This window comes from Podarcis melisellensis (assembly GCF_964234715.1).
Source record: "Podarcis melisellensis genome assembly, chromosome: 1".
Classification (NCBI taxonomy): Eukaryota; Metazoa; Chordata; class Lepidosauria; order Squamata; family Lacertidae; genus Podarcis; species Podarcis melisellensis.
The window spans coordinates 81,892,121-81,914,334 of NC_138528.1; the positions used below are offsets into that span (position 1 = coordinate 81,892,121).

The following is a 22,214-nucleotide window of genomic DNA, read 5'->3' on the forward strand; positions in this document are numbered from 1 at the left end:
TGCTCCTGCCAACCTAGCAGTTCGAAAACACGTCAAAGTGCAAGTAGATAAATAGGAACCACTCCGGCGGGAAGGTAAACGGCATTTCTGTGCACTGCTCTGGTTCACCAGAAGCAGCTTAGTCATGCTCGCCACATAATCCGGAAGCTGTACGCTGGCTCCCTCAGCCAATAAAGCGAGATGAGCACCGCAACTCTAGAGTCGGTCAAGACTGGACCTAATGGTCAGGGGTCTCTTTACCTTTACCTTAAGGCTGGGTTATAATGGGGGTGTATGTGGTTTCCTCCCCTGGCAAAAATCCCACTCACCGTTTGTGATCAGGGCCCCTTTTTCTCCTGAGGCCATTACAGAGAGAGGTCCCAGCAATTTAGGCAGGCCCCACTCACTGAGGAGGCAGTCCTTAGCTGAAAAGAGCAATTTCTTAATGAAGCTTCAGTGAAAATACTATTTTATACTGTCCCAATAAATTGTTTATAGGAACTCTTATCCAGAGCATTTACATTGTTTTTTATAACTGAGAGAAACTTTATGACCGTGATCCACAAATCATATGACTCACAGTGTATCTATTTGAAAATGTCTTCATCACCTCTTCCAAAAGATGTAATGTTCTCCAACTTTTCTATTAGAAAGCTGCTATGTCCCACACAGCCATTAAACATCTAAATATCACTGGTTAAGCAAATGGTTTTAAATGAAGTAATGATCACCTGCAGAACTGAATTGAAGCAATATAATTAGGGTCACCATATTTCAAATGGTGAAAATCCAGGCAGAAAAGTTCCTGAGCTTCTTCTTCTTCCTTTGCCAAAGTTGTTTAGCTTTTTTGAGTTTTAGCCAAATTTGTTGGGCAAACCTTTTTGAAGTTTTTTTGAGCTATTTTTAAGGGAAATAGCCAAAAACAATATTGTTGACATGGGTTGCCATACGTCTGGATTTTCCTAAATATTTTTGCGATTCCTACCCAGACACTGCTTCCGAATGCAGTATTCCAGAAATGTCCAGGAAATTCTGGATGCGTGGCAACCTTAAATATACAGCCACAAGTACTGTAAAGGGTGTAGCATCCTGTTGTTGTGGATCCATAGATTCAAATCTGTATGGCAAGTGGCGGTGTTTATAAATGGAAATCTTGCTATCGACCTCTGAGTACCATCACTTTCCTTTGCAATATTTTGCCGAGGGTATCCTTCACCTCTTCATTTCTCAAGCTGTAGATCAATGGGTTCAACATGGGGAAAATTACAGTATAAAACACTGAGATTATTTTGTCTGTGTCCAGAGCATAGCTGGAGCTTGGGCGCAAGTATGTGAAGAGAAGAGTACCATAGTACAAAGTGACAGCCGTCAAGTGGGACGTGCAGGTGGAAAAGGCTTTGTGGCGGCCTTCTGCTGAGTGGATCCTCAAGATGGTGCAAAGGATGCAGGCATAAGAGATAAGGATGAACACGAAAGTGCTCGTTTGGATGAATCCACAAAGGGCAAAGAGCAGGATTTCATTGAAGTGGGTGTTGGAGCAGGAGAGGGCCAACAGAGGAGGGATGTCACAGAAGAAATGGTTGATGACATTGGAATTGCAGAAGGAGAGGCGGAAGGTAAAGTAAGTGTGCATAAATGAGCTCATGCCGCCTGTGAGATAGGAGCCAGCTACTAGCCAGACACAAACCTTGCGCGACATGAGAACCGGATAAAGCAGCGGGTTACAAATGGCCATGTAGCGGTCGTACGCCATGGCAGCCAGCAGGAGGCATTCCGCATCTGCAAAGGAAGCAAACAGATACATTTGCGCAATGCATCCTGCAAGCGAAATAGTTTTCCTTCCTGTTAAGAAACTGGCCAGCATCTTGGGAGTAATGGCAGAGGAGTAACTGAGGTCTAGGAAGGCCAGATTGTTGAGAAAAAAGTACATTGGACTGTGCAGAGAGGGACTGATCCAGATTAACGTCATGATGCCGATGTTCCCCACCAGGGTAGCCACATAGATGGCCAGGAAGAGCACAAAGAGGACTACCTGTGTCTCTTGATGATCTGTGAAACCAAGGAGAATGAACTCAGTCACTGTTGTCTGATTCCCCTTGACCATTGCTTCTGTTTTCATATTCATATATGCGTAAGCAGCACTTGCCGATCCGAGTAGGGAGACAGCAGAGAAGTTGCTCTAAGAGCAGGTTTCCCCTCAGATTTCGTCTGTTACTTGTATCTGAAAGAGAAGGTGAATGTGCTTAACAACCCACCCATTTTGAAACGCTGCTTTGCATAATCACCATTTATCCAGCTGAAAACCTTCACAAGTGTTGTCATAAGGGTAATATAAATGAGTGGCTCTATTTGGCATAATATGAAACTTGTGCATATAGTGTTTGGATATGTGAATAAATTGAGAATCAGTAACTTTACAAATCCTGAAAAACCTGCCTGCCGAAGGCAAAAGGGAGATCAGTCTCCATGTGCCTCATGTAACTGCAATGTCTGCCATTAATGTCCTATGACACACACACACACACACACACACACACACAACCTTTCTGCATTACTTGCACTCAAGATGGTAACAGGAATATAACTATAAAACACAACAATGCAATGCTCCATAATGCAATATATTAGTTTTAAAACTTGTGTCAGAGCTGCCCAAGGTCCCAGCTCACAGAGGACCAACGCCAGTTCTTGTTATATACAAAAGTCTTTATTAAGGTTCAGTTTCGATTCCAAAGCCGCGGCGCGCAGCTCTATGTCTCAACCCTAGACCGCTGAAGCTCCGTCTGAATCTCCTCCCCCCAGACACCAGTTCAAGACCCTAGCCTTGCTCCACCTCCTCCTTTGCTCCTTTCTCCTCTGGGTCCTTCTGCCCGCTGGGGTGTTGCCCTTTCTGGACTCTTCTGATGCTGATGCTGACGAGTCCCCGGATTCTTCCCCCTGCCTCCGGCGTGCTTTAGGACCTGGCTCCCAGTCTGCGCTCCCGGCTGTCCCGCGCGCCTGTGCATTTGAACTTGGCGCGCGCGCCCAGCTGGTAACCTTCCTCCTGACCATTACACTGCTCCTTTCACTGCTTCCTCCTTCGGGGGGGCTAACTGGATCTGACTTCCCCTCTATTCCCTCACTCAGCGACAGGGGCGTGGTCAGCCCTGACTCATCTTCTCTTTCCCCTGGAGTGGAAACCGGTCCTGACACCTGGGACTCTTCCCCCCCCCCGCTACGCTCTGTTGGGGAACCTGGTCCCGATCTCCAGCTGCTGCTTTGGGAGTCACCGCTGGTTCCTTGCTTCTGGTGCCTCCCTCCCGGGAACCCCCTTGCTCTGGCTATCGGTGCCCCCTTCTGGGAATCTTCCGAATCACTGGGCAGACTCATGGAATCTCTTGCCCCACTGTCTTCCTCACCTACGCTGCCCTCGGATTGTTCCCCTTCGCTCTCCGCTTCCTCTTTCCCCTGTGCCTCTGCTCCTGAACCCCTGACAACTTGTATTAAAACAGAATAAAACTTTCAGAATAAAGAACACCAATCAGTAGCATAGAGTTGGGGAAGTTGTGGCCCTCCAGATGCTGCTGTACTACAACTCCCATCATGCCTGACAACTGACTCACTGGGGTTGATGAGTGTTAGGAGGCCAGCAACCTATGGGGGCGACAAGTTATCTACCTCTGCATTAAACTATAAACCAGCAGGAAGATATTTACACAGTCACAGCTTTAAAACAATAAAACAGCAGCTTATACAAATATTTAATCAGTGAAAAACTAATGGGGACAGAGAGGTGTGTGTGTATATATGTGTGTGCATTTAAAGTATTTTTAATACTATGGTACTTCCCTGCTCCCTTCTTTGCCCTATCTTTCTCTCAGTATATAAGCACAATTATGCACATATAATACTTTATTTTTTTATATAAAACTCAGAACAAGAGAGCTTTACAGCACAATCTTAACCATGTATATTTAAAAGGAAGTCCTACTTAATTCAGTGGAGCTCACTCCAAAGTAAGCAGGGTTAGGATTGCAGGCTGAGCTGTTTTCTGGTTTCTTAAATAATCCCTCCCTGCCCCCCAAAGCTGCTAGCAAATCATGATGATGAAACAAATCATGATGATATGCACAGTACTTACTTCCATGAGATGATGGCTATCACTAGAAAAATGTAAGGATGGGTGACAATTTGGGGGGGGGGGTATCTGCAAGAAAGAGAACGTTTTAGCATTTTGTACATGTAACAGTCCAAGAATGTATACACAAGTTCACCTTTAAAAAAAAATCCGGGTTAACCAATCGAGAGAGCCGTTTCTGTTTCTTGATTCCCTGTTCACCTGCTCCACCATAGCTACAGAGACTACTTCATAAGGGAGGACCCCCATATCCAGCCACTGTGTAAAAACTCGAAGGTAAATCAGCTTCCTTGTGAGGAGTTTCTGTGAGGAGTTCGTTGTGAAGAGTTTCACTAACTTAGCTGAGGGGTACATAGGGAAAACATGTCATTTTGCTTTGGGGTTGTATTTTGGTACTGTGCTGATTTTAGATAAGCTGCTTTGTGTACTTCAGTGGAAAGGGGGTATAAAATCTTGTTTGTTTGTTTACAAACATTTCTGAGCTGCCTATTATTTCAAAATACAATAAAATAGTGAATACATAAAAACAAACTACAGCATAGAACCAGTAAAAGAATATTATAAAAACGGGAATTCAGTCATAACGGGCTCCAACTATATGGGTGGGTGGATGGTTGTATATATTTAAAAGCCTGAGCAAAATGTTTTAGCACTTCAGCATCTGAAGAAACTTGGGGATAATGCTTCAAGTATTATCAGAGAAAATAATATGACTAAGGTGCTCCCTCGGGCCTTTTCCATGCTAGTTTCTGCCTTGTGACAGGCTTTTGCTTCCATTGCCATCTGCACTGTGAGGAGCATGAATTCAGTAGCAGGAGGCACGTATCCTTCAATGTCTACTAAGAATGCAGATTAGCATTTTTACTTCACAGAGCAGTTTACAGAGAGAAAGTGCAGGGTTTAGGGATAACTAACCCATGCAATGCTCTCATAAGAATTCACACCAAACCTGTCAGATTGGGTTGGAACTATGGCCTGGAGAACTTGCATCATAGCATCATAGAACTGTCGAGTTGGAACAGTGGCGTAGCGTGGGTTGTCAGCACCCAGGGCAAGGCAAGTAATTTGCGCCCCCTAACCCTAACCCCCAGATGTTGCGCCCGGTGCGGCCAGCCCCCCCTGCACCCCCCACACTACGCCACTGAGTTGGAAGGGACCGCGAGGATCATCTAGTCCAACCCCTTGCAATGCAGGAATCTTTTGCTCAATGTGGCTCTCAAGCCTGCAGCCCTGAGATTAAGAGACTCATGCTCCATCTTTGGCCCTGGAAAACACACTGCCTCTGAAAAGTGGGAGCAGTAATCTATTCCATAAAGTGTCAGTGCTCATTGTAAGATTATGAGACACTGTGCAAATTAAAAGTGCTATATGTTAAATGATGAGGCACTCACTACTATACTATCCAGTGGCGTAGCGTGGGGGGTGCAGGGGGGGGCCGGCCGCACCGGGCGCAACATCTGGGGGTTAGGGTTAGGGGGCGCAAATCCACGGGTTAGGGGGCGCAAATCCACAGGTTAGGCGGCGCAAATTACTTGCCTTGCCCCGGGTGCTGACAACCCACACTACACCACTGATACTATCACAATATATAAATGTGTAGCAATGACAGAGCAGGGGGGGAGAGGCATGATAATCATGATTAAAGGGTGCCTAAATGCTTTTTAAAACCTTGTCTGCCTTTTAATATAGGTAAGCATAATTTTAATATAGGATTATCAATGAATTTAATATAATTTTAGCTCTTTAACCAATTAGTCAGTTTCATTAAAATAATGTAATGTTACCCATACCTCATGATTCTTTATTCTTATTCTTACTCTTATTTATTAATTGATGTATTTATATATCACCATCTCATAAAATATCAGTGCAGTATGGTGCAATATAAAAACATAAAAACCATTAAAGGTAATACAGAGCAATTATTATACTGATTAGCTACTCAATAAAATTCTAAACAACTTCATAGGCCTGTTGGCACAGAAAGGTCTTTAAGAGACATCTGAAAAGTCAAAAGGGAGGATGCCTGCCCAGTCTCTGTTGGGGAGGGTTTTACAGCAGGCATGTCCAACAGGTAGATTGTGATCTACTGGTAGATCGTGGGGTGTTCCTGGTAGATGCTGGTAGATCTTGGGCCCCTCAATGAGCTCCTCCCCCTGCCCACCCCACCCAAAGGGGGGAAAACAACAAAAAAAGCTCAACAACTTTGCCGTTCCCAAAAAAGCTGAACAACAATGGGTAGATCACTGCCAGTTTTTGTATACTGTGAGCAGATCGCAGTCTATTGGGAGTTGGATGTCCCTGTTTTACAGCATAGGACCAATGACACTAAATTCATGGCTTCTGAGTGAGGTCAGTCAAGCCTCTGTAACATTTTGTTTATGTATTGCTTCCCATAAAACATCCCATAGTGATTTTACAAGAAACACAGGTTCCTTTTCATATATTATTTTAAAGTGTGATGTAACTTGAATTTAATGTTAGAAGAAAAAGTTTTCTTTAACTTTTATTGATTCCCTTTTATAGAAACCGTAATAACCCCCTAAAAACCTCTTGGCTCCTCTGCCACATTTGGCTCTTGCTAATTCAACTCACCAACCTTCACTCAATCAACTAACAAACTTTAGTTGATATATCTACCAATCAAGCCTTCAGTCTTATTGAAATTATATTTTGCGTTAGTACAAAAGCTTCAAAAGATACTTTAAGAAAGCAACAGTACTGTTTTGAAATATTCCAAAGGAAAATATCTTTCTCATCACTTTCTCACACTTTGACACACGTGCTTCACTCAAAGCTTCTAATTTCTCTGAACAACTCATCACCAGCCCTTTTTTCCCTTTACATTGGAGAAATGGCCATACCTGTTAGATAAGAAGAACGACGGCCATTCTCTATTCCTGAGGATATGCAAGACAGAGTTGATGGTTTCCTTCCATCCAACATAATGCCACTTTGAAAGAAAGATAAACTCATATCTTTGTCTTTCAAGACAAGACCTGTTGGGAAAATTAAAATGCCCTTTGCATCTCCTGGGGGGTAGATTAATGACATGCAGAAAAGTGGCCTTGAAAAGTTAAGTAAAGTTCATAGTATTTTGACTAACATTTGGTAGGAAAACTTAGCAAACTGCAAAAAACAAAAACAAAAACACAGTACTTTCTTTAAAAGCGCAGAAGTTTGCTGCCTGACATGAAGATGAGTAAAGAACCCATTTTGGTGGAATAACCTGAGGACTTAATTTTGTTAAAAGGGAAATAATACCTGTCATTTTGGTTGTCAAGTTGGTTGGTGAGAGGGAGAGAGACAGACACCATATAAGGTCCCTTTGAATAGGTCATTCCATATTGCATGCTGGGGTCCAGATCTTATATTCATCACAATGGTCTCTTGAAACGTGTTTCCTTACCTGTGTACTCAGAATTCCTGCTCACGTAGAACAGGGATGGGAAATCTTTTTTCAATCTGAAGGCCACATTCCCTCACTGACAAGCTTCTGGGAACCATATGCCTGTGGTGGGTGGAAACAGAGGCAAAAGTGCGCAGAGCAGTGGATATGATTCTTCATTCTGTGTAGTAAACTTCTACAAACCCAACCATACACTGCTCCATCTTTCTTTCAGGCAAGCAATCGGCATTATGAGAGTTTGAGGAGTCCTACCAATGACATCCCATTTGCTTTGCACTTTATTCAATTATTTGTGACTATTTTCTTACATTTGTATTTGGCATAAATGTGGTCTGTGGAGGTCATCTGTCCAGGTACTGACCAAATCCGGACCTGTTCAGCTTTACCAAATGGCTCCATGTGCTTCCCGATCATACCCTGGGACCATTGTAAATTGACTCTGCACTTGACTTATTGCTATTATTCATTATGTTTTTATACCGCCCTTCATCCAAAGATCGCAGGTTCCCCACCCCTTCCAGGGTTGTATCCAGCATTAGCTGTATTCAGAGTAGAACTATTGAATCAAGCCACCCCAATCTCAGTCGAGCAGTAGCAAGAGATTCCAGGGTTCTTGACACTTCACCAGAGTTTGTGTTTCTTTGGAGGAAATGAGGCACAACACAGGCTAGGGTCTTTATGAAGTATGGTTTTTACACACATATGCACACCTGAGATTTATGGAGAGCTCACAGCATTTGCATTTCTAGAGGGGCTTGTCCTTCCCAACAGCGCAGCATTGGATTCAGAGCCATCCTGAGCACCAAAGCTGTGTCTGTCTGTAACAGCCTGCTCCAGCCAGCCAGCATGGCGGTTGCTCTTCAGTCCTAACATGGAGTTCTGCCCACTTCCTCCTCCTGTTTCCTAGTGGCACCTGCAAAAAACAAACCTTCCGCTTCCAGCATCCCCAGCCTCTGTTGCCCCAACCATGGCAACTTCTGTTTCTCAAGTCCACCACAAAAGGATATTTTCTTCTTTTTTGCTATTGCTTACATCAGGCCAATGGTAATCCTACCAACCCCAAAAGCTACTGGGCAGAGAGTCTGATGTTTGCCAATGCCTTGCCATTATCAAAAAAAGCAGGCCTTTATCAGCCTTTTGTTTCTTCAATGAACCGCCCACAGTGAGCCTCATGAGGAAGCTAGCTAGTATTATTTCCAGCCCTTGCTAAATTCATGAATATATGAGTTTGCTCATGAATTTCTAACCCTTCACTGAATGTAGAGGTTATTGGGGGGAGGAGCTCACCTCCCAAAACTCATAATAATAACTTAAAACAATTTATTTCAATGGGTCTTCTTTGTGTATGAAGCATTTGGATATGTCTCCAATTACTAAAAATGCCAGCACGTAAAGACACTAAAAAACCCCAACAGAGAAAATGGCTAAAATGCTAGTTTAACATTTTAATAAAATGTTAATAATGGCATTTCCCCTCCCACCGCTTGCATGTGGCCCCCAGAAAATTGCCCTAAGATGAGTGTGGCCTTTAGGCTGAAAAATTTGCCCCACTCCATTAATTTGACTTAGTTTATTGATTGGTGACATTGGGAGCTAAATGGACAACCTACTGCAGCAGGAAATCTTGCATTCCAAGCATCAAGCACGTTTGTTGTATGGTGTGTTCCATCACCAGGAAGAATTCTTGAAGCAAGTTTGAGATTTTCAGTTTGTAAACTGTAACTAATTAAGAAGCAATAAATGATAAATGTTTACACAACATTGCAAGAAGTTTACATTCTAGAGGAGTGAACGTGCTTATCAGCTGCAGAGGGTAGATAGGGAGATGTCTTGTGGCACCACTAAAGTGTCACATAATTTTCTGTTCCGCAGGAATGCTCATCTTTATGTGATTAATGCTGCTCCTAAGTGGTAAAAGGCATGATAATGAACCCAGAACAGCTCTGCAGTGCATTCTCTTCCACAGCAATAGCATGGTGCACACAAAAACCTAGATCTCCCATCCAATTCTGTGATTCCATGAATCAAGAAGGAAATCCCATCCCATAAGTATGGCCATGCATCCAAATGGTTTTCAGGTTGCCAGAAAAGAAATCAGGATAATTTTCCATTCTTGGGCAAGGTGACTGAGCGAGCGGTTGCCGAACAACTCCAGGCACGCCTGGAAGAAGCGGACCATTTGGATCCCTTCCAGTCAGGATTCAGGCCTCATCATGGGACTGAAACTGCCTTGGTCGCACTGGTTGATGATCTCCGGCGGGCTAGGGACAAAGGTGAGAGCTGTTTCCTGTGATGGTTCAGAATTTATCTGGTTAAATTCCCCTGGTGTGTGTCACCTGCTAACGTCAGCTTACAGAAGCTGGGCGGAGACAGAAGCTTTTAGAAGCTAAGAAGGAGGAGTTTTTCCCTGTACTTTCACTTCTCTCTGTGTATCTGAGAGAGAGTAATGGCGGCCAAGAGTGACGGACTTTAATGCTGCAATGTTTTAATAAAGAGCTGTAAATAGACACACCTGTCTATGTGTGCTTGCCTGGAAACTAGGCTGCTTTACACGCTGTTCAACTCTGCTAAGCCGTGACCTGAAGGGAGCAACAGTGGCGCAGCTGTGAAGAAGTGTGCCGGACCCGTTATAAACTGCTGATTGGGATCGTAAACCTGTCCCCGGTCGCGGCCCCATCGATCAAGGGAAGATCGATATCTCCCCCGAACAACTCCAGGCACGCCTGGAAGAAGCGGACCATTTGGATCCCTTCCAGTCAGGATTCAGGCCTCATCATGGGACTGAAACTGCCTTGGTCGCACTGGTTGATGATCTCCGGCGGGCTAGGGACAAAGGTGAGAGCTGTTTCCTAGTTCTGCTGGATCTCTCAGCGGCGTTTGATACCATCGACCATAACATCCTTCTGGACCGTCTTGAGGGGCTGGGAGCTGGGGGCACTGTCATACAGTGGTTCTGCTCCTTCCTCCTGGGCCGTGTTCAAAAAGTGGTGGGGGGGGATGAGTGTTCAGACCCCTGGGCTCTCACTTGTGGGGTGCCTCAGGGTTCTGTCCTCTCCCCCATGCTTTTCAGCATTTACATGCAGCCGCTGGGAGAGATCATCAGGAGGTTTGGGCTGGGTGTTCATCAGTATGTGGATGATACCCAGCTCTACCTCTCTTTTAAATCAGAACCAGTGAAGGCGGTGAAGGTCCTGTGTGAGTGTCTGGAGGCAGTTGGAGGATGGATGGCGGCTAACAGATTGAGGTTGAATCCTAACAAGACAGAAGTACTGTTTGTGGGGGACAGGAGGTGGGCAGGTGTGGAGGATTCCCTGGTCCTGAATGGGGTAACTGTGCCCCTGAAGGAGCAGGTGCGCAGCCTGGGAGTCATTTTGGACTCACAGCTGTCCATGGAGGCACAGGTCAAATCTGTATCCAGGGCAGCTGTTTACCAGCTCCATCTGGTACACAGGCTGAGACCCTATCTGCCTGCAGACTGCCTTGCCAGAGTGGTGCATGCTCTGGTTATCTCCCACTTGGACTACTGCAATGCACTCTACGTGGGGCTACCTTTGAAGGTGACTCGGAAACTACAACCAATCCAGAATACGGCAGCTAGACTGGTGACTGGGAGCGGCCGCCGAGACCATGTAACACCAGTCTTGAAAGACCTACATTGGCTCCCAGTACGTTTCCGAGCACAATTCAAAGTGTTGTTGCTGACCTTTAAAGCCCTAAACGGCCTCGGTCCAGTATACCCGAAGGAGCGTCTCCACCCCCATCATTCTGCCCGGACGCTGAGGTCCAGCGCTGAGGGCCTTCTGGCGGTTCCCTCATTGCGAGAAGCAAAGCTACAGGGAACCAGGCAGAGGGCCTTCTTGGTAGTGGCGCCCGCCCTGTGGAACGCCCTTCCAGCAGATGTCAAAGCGATAAACAACTACCTGACATTCAGAAGACATCTTAAGGCAGCCCTGTTCAGGGAAGTTTTAAACGTGTGATATTTTACTGTATTTTTGGTTTTTATGGAAGCCGCCCAGAGTGGCTGGGGAGGCCCAGCCAGATGGGCGGGGTATAAATAATAAATTAGTAGTAGTAGTAGTAGTAGTAGTAGTAGTGATATCTATCTATCAATCCTCTGTCTGTCTGTCATCTATCTATCTATCATCTATCACCTATCATTTCTTTCTGAAGTCATATGTTAAAATAGTTCAAGAATTCCTCAGAGTGGGGAGATAGCAATGCAAAGAATAATAAGTCATGGTCTCCAAGCCATGGGTCTATGTATATGAGAAAGACCGTTCATTTGCACTGATTGTTCTGACAGGACTCTTGTGGTCAAGAGCAGAAGTCTTTCTTGGTCCTAGTAAACTGTCACACGGGGTAAGAGTAGAGGACAGATGGCACACAGAAGCGGTCTAGCAACTTGCTTTGCTGCTTTCAGCAACAGACAGCATTGACCATTAAAAGGTGATTGGTTGCATTGGATTCTGCTACATATGTGCATGGATATCAGAACACAGACATATAACAATACATCTATTTTCAGAAGAACATAAAAAGCATGATGGATGAGGCCAATGACCCATCTAGTCCAGCACTTTGTGCTTACAGTGATGAACCAAGGGGAAGGCTGCAAGAATTGCTCTCTGTGTTATCCTGGTTTAAATTTTACCTTTTTTATTCTGGTGCAGTAACTCTTGGAACTGAATGAATGGTGAACATGAATTGCACTACATCTACCCCTGAATTTGTTTTCTCGGGACTGACAGCTTCCAGGGAGGTGCAGATCACTTTATTTGAGCTGTTCCTAATGATTTACTTGGTCACCCAGGTGGGGAATCTCGGGATGGTAGCCTTGATTCATGCTGATGGCCACCTTCAGACTCCCATGTACTCCTTCCTACAGAGCTTGTCCATTGTTGACAGCTTTTATTCAATAGTTATCACTCCAAAGCTGTTGGCGGACCTCTTAGTAAGAAAAGCCACCATTACCTATGTAGGTTGCGTTCTTCAATACTACATGTCAGGGTTTCTGGGAGAGAGGAGGAGATGACAGAGGAGACGGAGAGCGAGTGGGAGGAGGGGCAGAAGGATGAGGAAGAAGATGACGGAATTCTAAGGGAATCCACGAGTCTGAGCAGCGAGTCAGAGGATTCTCAAAAGGGGGTTACCTTAATCAAGCAAAAGGGAGGAGAAGGGAGAAGCGGAGAGGAGCCCAGTGGAAGACAGACGCAGCAAGAGGCGTCTCAGCTGGAACGGAGTAAAGGGGGTGGAGTCGTCAGCCTCTCGGAGGGAGCAGGATTAGGAGAGAACAGAGAAAGGGGGTTGGAGCAAGGTGTTCAGCCGGAAAGGGTGGAGAGCAGAACAAAGGGTGGTGTAGCGGTCGAAAGAAAGGTCAGGAGCAACGTACGCGCGCCAAGTTCAAACGTAGAGGCGCGCGGAAGTGGAGAGAGCTCAGGGGAGGAGCCCGGCCCCAAAGCCAGAAGGAGGGGGGAAGAGGCGGCAGAGGATTCAGCCTCAGGCGAGTCACGGAGAGAGGGAACCCAGGGGGGCAGGAAGACCCTGCGGAAAAGAAAGGAGAGGAAGAGGTGGTCTAGAGCCAGGCTATTAAGTTGGTGTGGAAGAGGGGAGGAGTCAGAGGGGACTTCAGCGGTCTAACGTGACAGACGTACGGCCACAATGCTGAACTGTATGAGAAGCAGAAATCTTCAATAAACTTTTCCTGTAAATAAACTGCAACGGAGTGAGGTCTCTTGTGAGCTGGGACCCATCCTGGGTGGCCGTGACAGTAAGTCCCCTCTCTGAAAGCAAAAAATTTTTTTTTGCGAAGCTCACGAACGGGAGCAGCCATGAGCGCTGAGGAGCAGCTGGTTGCACTGCGGGATCAGGTTACCGCTCTCACATCGGCAGTCATTGCTTCGCAGAAGAAGAATGACGACTTGGAGAAGACGTGCCAGGATTTGCAGGCAAGGTGGGAACACGCGGACAGGGCGGGGGCCCCGGGATCCAGAGCGGAGGGCATTGCGCTTGGACGGCGGGGGGGTGCCCTGGTTCCGCATTTTAATGGCAACTTGCAAGACTATCCCAATTTCAGAGCGGACGTCGTGTATGCACTGCATTTACTCCGTCACGATTTTAAAGATGAGGAGGAGAAAGTGGGGTTCATTGTTTCGCACCTGCATGGGGAGGCCAGGGCTTGGCTACGCAATCTGTGGCGCGAAGATGGACCGGCCCGTCGCAATTCAACTGCGTTCATCAAAGCGATGGATTCTTGTTTTCAATCCTCTGTGGATGTGGACATTGCGCGCCGTCAAATGCACGGGCTGAGGCAGGGGAAAGCGACTGTGCGCCAATACCACTCTAAATTTTTTGCATTGCTCACCGCCTTAGATTGGCCAAAGGACAGTAAACCGGTCAGAGATCTTTTTTGGGAGGGATTGAGCCCCCCCATCAAGGATGAGATCGCTAGAGGGGACAGACCCCAGACCCTAGAAGACGTGGTGCAACGGGCTTTAGCTATTGGAATTCGACATGAGGGACGTCCGTGGCACGAGGAGGACGGGCCCCAAGCGCGTGCGCAAGCGAGGACTCTCCCTTTTGTGCACAGGGATTTCAGCCGTGCGCACCCCTCGCCAATGGGGAAGGACAGCGAGGAGCCAATGGAGATTGGTGGTGCTAGGGCTCAGAAGCCATCCCAGAGCCCTGTCCCTGGTGCAGCCAAAGCGAAGCCTCCTAGAGGAACCAGGAAGTGTTACATCTGTGACAGTGCGCACCATATGGCGAAAGAGTGCCCCCAGAGGCTCCAGAAGCGCACTGCGGCACTGGCAACTGTGACAGCAGAGGTGCAACCAGGGGAGCGACTTCAGGGAAACGACAGTGCCTGGCTGGAAGCAGAGCTCCTGGGGCTCAGCCAGGCGGATCTGTAGACAAGCCCCCAGCATCGCCGCAGAGCGTGGACCCTTTGCCTCCCAAACCGGCAGTTCTGCTCACAGCAACACTCCAGCTGCCTGATGGGAGACTCCTCGAGGTTCCAATAACGATCGATTCGGGAAGCAACGCCGACTTCGTGGGACTGCAGTTCGTTAAGCAGCACAACATGGCGCTCCTGCCTGCAACGACGCCTCTGAACGTGGTCACGGTAGACGGCAGGAAGTTGCTGGGGGGGCAAGTGGTGCAGCAAACCCCTCCCATGCTGATGCAGATTGGCAACCATCGAGAACTTATTAGTTTCAATGTCACCCACTTATCGGACACGCCCATCGTGTTAGGCATGAGTTGGCTGGAGAGGCACAGTCCCGCGGTTGCGTGGTATCAGCGGCAGATCACCTTTTGTTCATCGTATTGTGCTCAGCATTGCTTTCAGACCGATCAGGGAGGAGAAGCCGAGCAGCAGTTGCATCTGGGTATGGTGCAAACAGTGCCTCACAAGTACCAGGACTTCTTGGAGGTTTTCTGTGAGAAGGAAGCTGACAAGTTGCCGCCTCACAGACCTTACGACTGCGCGATTGATTTAGTGCCAGGGGCGCAACTGCCTGCTGCCAAGCTGTACTCCATGTCGGAGGACGAAATGCAAGAGCTTCGGGAGTTCATAGACCATAACCTCAAGCGCGGTTTCATCCAGGAATCTAAAGCAGCGGGAGGCAGCCCTGTTTTCTTTGTGAAGAAGAAAGACACGCCCCAAAAAAGGCTTATAGTGGATTACAGGTTCATAAACAGCTTGACTAAGCCCAAAGCTTTCCCCATGCCCAAGATTGACGACCTTTTAGCGACCGTCAGGAGGGGCAAGATTTTCACCAAGCTGGACCTACGTGGAGCTTACAATCTCATCCGCATCCGGAAAGGGGATGAGTGGAAGACCGCCATGTTCACCCCTCTGGGCACGTACGAATACAGAGTCATGCCTTTCGGCCTCCAAAATGGCAGCCACGTTTTTCAAGCATTTATGCACCACGTGCTAGCAGGTCTCCTCTACAAAAAGTGTGTCTGCTTTCTCGACGATATCCTGATTTTCTCGGAATCGCCGGAGGATCACGATAAGGACGTGAGGGAGGTCCTGCAGAGGCTGAAGGAACACAGGCTGTACGCCAAGTTGGAAAAATGCCAGTTTGATGTCAGAGAGGTTGATTTCCTTGGCTACAAGTTGTCCGACGAGGGACTGGCCATGGACAGGGCTAAGGTTCAAGCGCTGTTGGACTGGAAAAGCCCTCGAAATCGGAAAGAGGTCCAGAGGTTCATCGGCTTTGCCAATTTTTACCGCAAGTTTATTAAAGGCTTTGCGAACGCGACGGCGGCTATCACTGACACCCTCAGTTCCAAGAAGAAGAAGTTCGTCTGGACCGAACAAGCGGAGCGGTCCTTCCGGACGCTTAAGGGTCTTTTCGCCTCCGAAGAGCAGCTGCTCCACGTGAATCCCGGCAGACCCATGCGGGTAGAGACCGATGCGTCAGACAGAGCGGTTGGGGCCGTTCTTTTGCAAGAGGATTCACAAGGCAACTGGAGACCGGGTGCGTTCTACTCCCGGAAGCTCAGCAAGACGGAGCGCAATTATACCATATGGGACAGGGAGTTGTTGGCCATTCATGCAGCTTTCAAAGCGTGGCGACACTTCTTGATAGGAGCCAAGCACACGGTGCAGGTCCGCACGGATCACAAGAACTTAGAGTATTGGCGGACGGCTAAGTTGCAGACCCAGCGACACATGCGCTGGGCGGAGTTCTTCGCGGACTTCGACTTCAAAATAGAATACATCCCAGGAGACTCCAATGTTATTGCAGACGCGCTATCCCGAAAGCCGCAATACTTGGAGGAAGCAGCTCCAATCGCAGCAAAGCACATTTTCGCACCGCAGGCGTGGACGTGCGCTACCATCGCAGTCGACCTGGACGCGGTGCGACGCGCGTTGCAAAGGGATCAGTTTGCACAGTCTAAGATGGAGGAGCTACGCGGAGGGTCGCGAGACAACGATGAGTTTCAATTGCAAGATGGACTTTTGACTCGTAAGGGTGCCCTTTACGTGCCCACCGACGAGCTTCGAGCCAAGGTTCTGCAACAATTGCATGACGCCCCTAGTGCAGGCCATTTCGGCAAAGAGAAGACGATGGAGTTGGTGGCTAGAGACTTTTGGTGGCCCCAGATGAGAGGAGAGGTGGCGGACTACGTCGCCAGGTGTGATATCTGCCAGAGGTCCAAACCAGTGCACCAGAAGCAGGCGGGATTGCTAGAACCGCTGGAGACACCGCAGCAACCGTGGGAGAGGGTAGCGTTGGACTTTGTTACAGACCTGCCCAGCTCCAGAGGTAAGACGGCGGTGTTAGTGGTGGTGGACTTGTTCACCAAGATGGCGCACTTCATCCCTTGTGCCAAGGTGGCGACGGCAGAACAGACCGCAAAGCTCTTCATCGATCACGTCTTCAGAGTGCATGGACTTCCGCAGTCCGTCTTGTCCGACAGGGGGCGCCAGTTTGTTTCCACTTTCTGGCGAAAGCTTCTGGGCATCTTGCACGTCAAAATCAACCTGACATCGGCGAGGCATCCACAAACCAACGGTCAAGCGGAGAGGGTCAACGCGATCATGCAGCAGTACCTGCGGTGCTACGCCAACCAGCGACCTGCGGCGTGGGTGGACTATCTGCCGATGGCTGAATTCGCCTACAACAACACGAAACACGCATCCACCGGGGTGACGCCTTTCTTCGCGAACAATGGCCGTCATCCCAGGACCTTCCCGAGATTTGCGGCACCAGGAGGGGGGGGGCCTCAAGATGCCGACCAGTTTGCAGCGGAGTTGCAAGAGGTGCACGAGGAGCTGCGGAGACATTTGGAGCTGGCAAAACAGGCGTATAAGGTGCAGGCCGATAAGCACAGGAGGGCGGGAGAGGACATCCAGGTTGGGGACTGGGTGTGGTTAGCAGCCCACGCGATGCCGGCCAGGTCATTGGCCAAGAAGAAGTTAGGACACAGGCAGCTAGGGCCATATCAAGTTGAGGCTAAGATCAATCCGGTGGCTTTTCGTCTAGCCCTTCCGGAGGGTTCCAGGGTGCACCCGGTCTTTCATAGGTCGGTGCTCACTCCCTACAAAACCCCACACAGGTTTCAAGAGTCAGGAGCACCCCCAGAGCCACGTAGGAGGGCGCCTGAGAGGGGGGAATCGCCAAGACCAGAACCTCTTAACGAGGTCACAGAGATACTGGACTCGAGATGGGGGGAGGAGGGAGTTGAATATTTTCTCGCCAGGGAAGGCACTCCGGCCTCTGCCAATAGCTGGGTGCCGGGTTACGCGTTGGACGAACCCCTGTTGAAGGAGGAGTTCCATGCACTTTTTCCGCACAAGCCCATGCCCGAGGAGTATTTTGATGATTGGCTTTTCACGCCCACTTTGTCGGACAGCACGTTCGAGGGTTTCTCCTCGCCCGAGGGCCATACGCCCGAAACAAGCCCGACCAGGGATCCGAGACTGGGGGGGGAGGAGACAGGCCCTTGTTGGTGGGTGGATCAGCCAAGGGAGGCATGGAGTCAGAGATGGATGGTAGGTCCTTGGCAGGCAGCGCCAGGAGAAACAGTGATGGAGGAAGAGACTGTGATGTCTTTGGGTGGGGAACCCGAGTTCGAACACACATATACGGAGCTGCCAGAGGAGAACGTTGAAGTGGACAACCTGTATCCTGAACCGACCCCGGAAGAACCACGTTTTCCTCAACCTGCACCCGGCGAGCGGGAGGGGGGAAGGGGGGGCTTCGAGGGGGGGATGGATGTCAGGGTTTCTGGGAGAGAGGAGGAGATGACAGAGGAGACGGAGAGCGAGTGGGAGGAGGGGCAGAAGGATGAGGAAGAAGATGACGGAATTCTAAGGGAATCCACGAGTCTGAGCAGCGAGTCAGAGGATTCTCAAAAGGGGGTTACCTTAATCAAGCAAAAGGGAGGAGAAGGGAGAAGCGGAGAGGAGCCCAGTGGAAGACAGACGCAGCAAGAGGCGTCTCAGCTGGAACGGAGTAAAGGGGGTGGAGTCGTCAGCCTCTCGGAGGGAGCAGGATTAGGAGAGAACAGAGAAAGGGGGTTGGAGCAAGGTGTTCAGCCGGAAAGGGTGGAGAGCAGAACAAAGGGTGGTGTAGCGGTCGAAAGAAAGGTCAGGAGCAACGTACGCGCGCCAAGTTCAAACGTAGAGGCGCGCGGAAGTGGAGAGAGCTCAGGGGAGGAGCCCGGCCCCAAAGCCAGAAGGAGGGGGGAAGAGGCGGCAGAGGATTCAGCCTCAGGCGAGTCACGGAGAGAGGGAACCCAGGGGGGCAGGAAGACCCTGCGGAAAAGAAAGGAGAGGAAGAGGTGGTCTAGAGCCAGGCTATTAAGTTGGTGTGGAAGAGGGGAGGAGTCAGAGGGGACTTCAGCGGTCTAACGTGACAGACGTACGGCCACAATGCTGAACTGTATGAGAAGCAGAAATCTTCAATAAACTTTTCCTGTAAATAAACTGCAACGGAGTGAGGTCTCTTGTGAGCTGGGACCCATCCTGGGTGGCCGTGACACTACACTTTCATCTTTTTGGCAACCTCAGAGTGCCTCCTGCTTGCTGTAATGGCATATGACCGTTACGTCACCGTCTGCAACTCCTTGCTCTATGCAGTGATCATGTCCCCGAAAAGGTGTGTACAGCTGTTGACAGTAACATTCATATGGGGTTTCATGACCTCTTAAAGTTGTAAGTTTCATGTACATAAAATGTTGTGTTTGAACACATTGTATTTGGAATGCTGTAAAGAGACATTTACCTTAAATGAGAGGTTCCACTCTGGGTGAAAGCGGAAGGCTAGTGTTTTTCAATTTCAAGGAGCTAAACTACCTGATGACTCATCTCCTGGAAATCAGAGCTGCAACTCTTACAGCAAGAAATGAAACTTCAGAAGTCAGAGATGGGACTTGAGAGAGGAAAGTTTACTGAACAACATAAAGAACTGAACCACATTGCTTGTTTGCAGTTGTGCTACTTTACTATTCTGTTCATGTAATGCTTATACCTGACTAGCATTTAAAACTGTTCCACATTCTTGGGGTTGAACTCTCATTTACTTCTACACAAGGTGCAGATCAGGAATTCCACCAAACAACTATAACATTGTGTGCACATTTACCAGAAAACACTAGGACTGGGTAGTATGGCTGCAATCCTATACACACTTATTTGATAATAAGGACTATTGAATCCAATGGTACTTATTTCCAATTAAACATGCATAGAATCATGGTGCTTAAAACCGGGGGCAGGGACAAGAAAATGCCCATGTTTGGTCCAATAAAATAATGAATCTCATCAGTTACATGCCATTATTTCACTGGGAAAGCGTGTTCTCCATAACAGAGAGCACGTGTTGCGGTTGGGGAACAGGCCACTCTGCATGACTGGGCAGATTTGGGAGAACCCAAGCCTTTAAGAGGTTAAATTGGGTTGCTGGGGAGTTTGGATTGTTGCCAATTTGGAGGAGGATTCAGAGTCCTTAAATATAGGACGCCCAACGTGGGCGTCCTCTTGGCCATTTTGAATCGGATCACCCGCCCTCCCTCCCTCCCTTTAATAGGGGGGGTTTCTTGATCGCTTGACCTTGCTATGCCTGTCATGGGGTCGTCTGCCTTGGTGCAGGGGCCTGGTAGGAATTTTGCCATCTGGCTGATTGGCTGGTGCCATTTGGTTTTTGCCTACTGCATAGCAAATCGTCACAACTTGTAAGGTTGGCAGTTAGGCATTGGTTAAATTGGTTCTTGGAGGGGTAAGTGCCTACCCCTCCAAAATGGTGTGGAAAGGGAATTCCATTAAAGGAATCCAGGGGCTTGCCATTCTTTGCGTCCTTGTCCCTGGCATCGGGCTTGGGCCGTGCAAGCCCCAAAAGGAACATGAGGTTGAGAAGTGAGGGACTGATGCCCAGCTTCATTTTCTCACACAATACTTGTTTCCCACGTTGGCTTCCGTTGGTGTCCGGAAGGCCAGCTCTGTCCCTGAGGGCAAGGACAGATAGTCATAACCAATGCCTAAGCAACCACTCACATTTTTTGTATTTTAATAAAGTTGTGGCCAAAATTATGCCAAAAAACCTTAAACAAAAATTAATGTGTGAAGTGTGAATTTTTTGGGGGGTGGCATTGTGGGACTCAACACGCAATTGATATTGGAATGTATTTCCACTGAAAAGCGTGGTTTAGGGAGCAATCCTAAGCATGGAAAGCTAGCATAAGTTGCACTGCTTTAAGTTTTTGAGGATATATTCTAGCTCTGTTTCCAGGGGTGAATATTATTAAGCCACTGCTCAGTGGTAGAGCATCTGTTTTGCTTCCAGAAGGTCCCAGGTTTAATCCTCAGCATCTTGAGGGAGGGTTTCAGAGACTCTTGCTTGAAACCCTATGGAGCTACTGCCAGTAGGTGTAGACAATACTGAGTTAGAAGAGCCAATGGTTTGAGTACATCACCATCTTATGTTCCTATGCTTCCTACTTTAAGGCTGTACTTTCACCTCCATTATGGAGACAGGCATTACAGGAAATTCTGCTATATTAATTTTGTTTCAATGGGGCTAAGTGGCGTCCCTGCAGGTTTGTGAACCTTCTTGATTGATAAGAAGGGAATTGGGCTCATTTCCACCCCCTCTGTTTAGATTAAGGATTCAGCTCAATGCCTTTATCCACCAGCAAGTTTACCTCACATTTGTTGTGAGGTAAGCAAAACCTCCATACCAGCTCAATTTGTCTGTAGGCAAATTCTGTAGGCTGTTTCCTCCTTGGCCCCAAATATGGTGACCGAGTAACTCCACAGCAAGGCCATACACATGTATTGCCCGCTTACCTTTGGGCAGGGGCAAAACATGCAAGTTGGATGGGTGGGACATCTGTTGCCAACAGTGCTGTTGAGCTGCAAAGCAGAAGTGCGAAAAGTACAAAAATTACTTTCGAGTAAAAGAAGCATTTGACAAACAGGGACAATATTCACAAATACCTTTGAGATCAATTACCTTTCTTGGAGAACATACCACTGGGAGAAACTTTAATTGTGTTGTTTTGGTATTAGAGATATTTTTGAAAACGTCATGTAATTTGCCTCAAATCTCTCTATGATACACATAAGTAGTTCAGAAAAGCACAACTTCATTTCAGGAATGACTTCTTAAGCAACTAGATATCTTCCATTTCTTCTACAGGTAATTCTCATAGCGTTAGTGACTTTTCTCTTTTTGTAGCTTGCGAAATATTTATTCGTGGATGCCTCTTCACTTTGTTTATCAAATGTCTGAAAAGCATAAAGAAAATCATTACAATATCTCAGGTCTGTTTTGGGCCTGTCAAACTCACTAGGAAAATGTGGTGACGCATCAGAGGATCAATAAACCTGGTTTTGTTGGCTGCCTTTGAGTTCTAAAATGGGAGATGCAACAACAACATAGGAGAAGCTCTGTGTTCATGGTCCGTACGTCTTAAGTTGTGCAATCTGGTCCATGTCCCAGAGAATGAATCCACCCCTTACCCCCAGTCATATAGCAGCAATTGCTCTGGTCATTTGAGGGCTGCCTTGAGCCTCATGGATAGCAGTTCTGTTTACCCATCTCATATGGCAGCTCACAACGTTCCTGACTTTGGGTGATGCTGGCAGGTTCCCTGAAATAGACTGATATACCAGAAATAGTCTAATTTGTGCCCTCCAGAATAAGGTCTGTTATATTTAATCCAAGATTCATATTTTCCAAATAAAGATGAATAAAT

General features: G+C 47.7%; 1 protein-coding gene across 7 annotated transcripts; it reads right to left on the reverse strand.

The window, feature by feature from the left end:
* Window positions 1-447: 447 nt before the first annotated feature.
* Window positions 448-22,189, reverse strand: LOC309366537 (olfactory receptor 5AS1-like). 7 transcript variants are annotated; one of them, XM_081905244.1, is made up of 6 exons: window positions 22,054-22,189; window positions 21,470-21,744; window positions 21,304-21,361; window positions 7,506-7,607; window positions 4,100-4,165; window positions 448-2,200 (listed from the first exon to the last, which is right to left on the reverse strand). In XM_081905244.1, the coding sequence occupies exon 6, from the start codon at window positions 2,102-2,104 to the stop codon at window positions 1,136-1,138; it is 969 nt and encodes a 322-aa protein (XP_081761370.1). In that variant the 5' UTR covers window positions 2,105-2,200; window positions 4,100-4,165; window positions 7,506-7,607; window positions 21,304-21,361; window positions 21,470-21,744; window positions 22,054-22,189; the 3' UTR covers window positions 448-1,135. The 7 variants fall into 7 exon arrangements, with proteins under 7 accessions (XP_081761370.1, XP_081761373.1, XP_081761369.1 ...); XM_081905247.1 differs by having other exon boundaries at window positions 22,075-22,169; XM_081905243.1 differs by lacking the exon at window positions 22,054-22,189 and adding an exon at window positions 21,844-22,046.
* Between the last annotated feature and the right edge of the window lie 25 nt (window positions 22,190-22,214).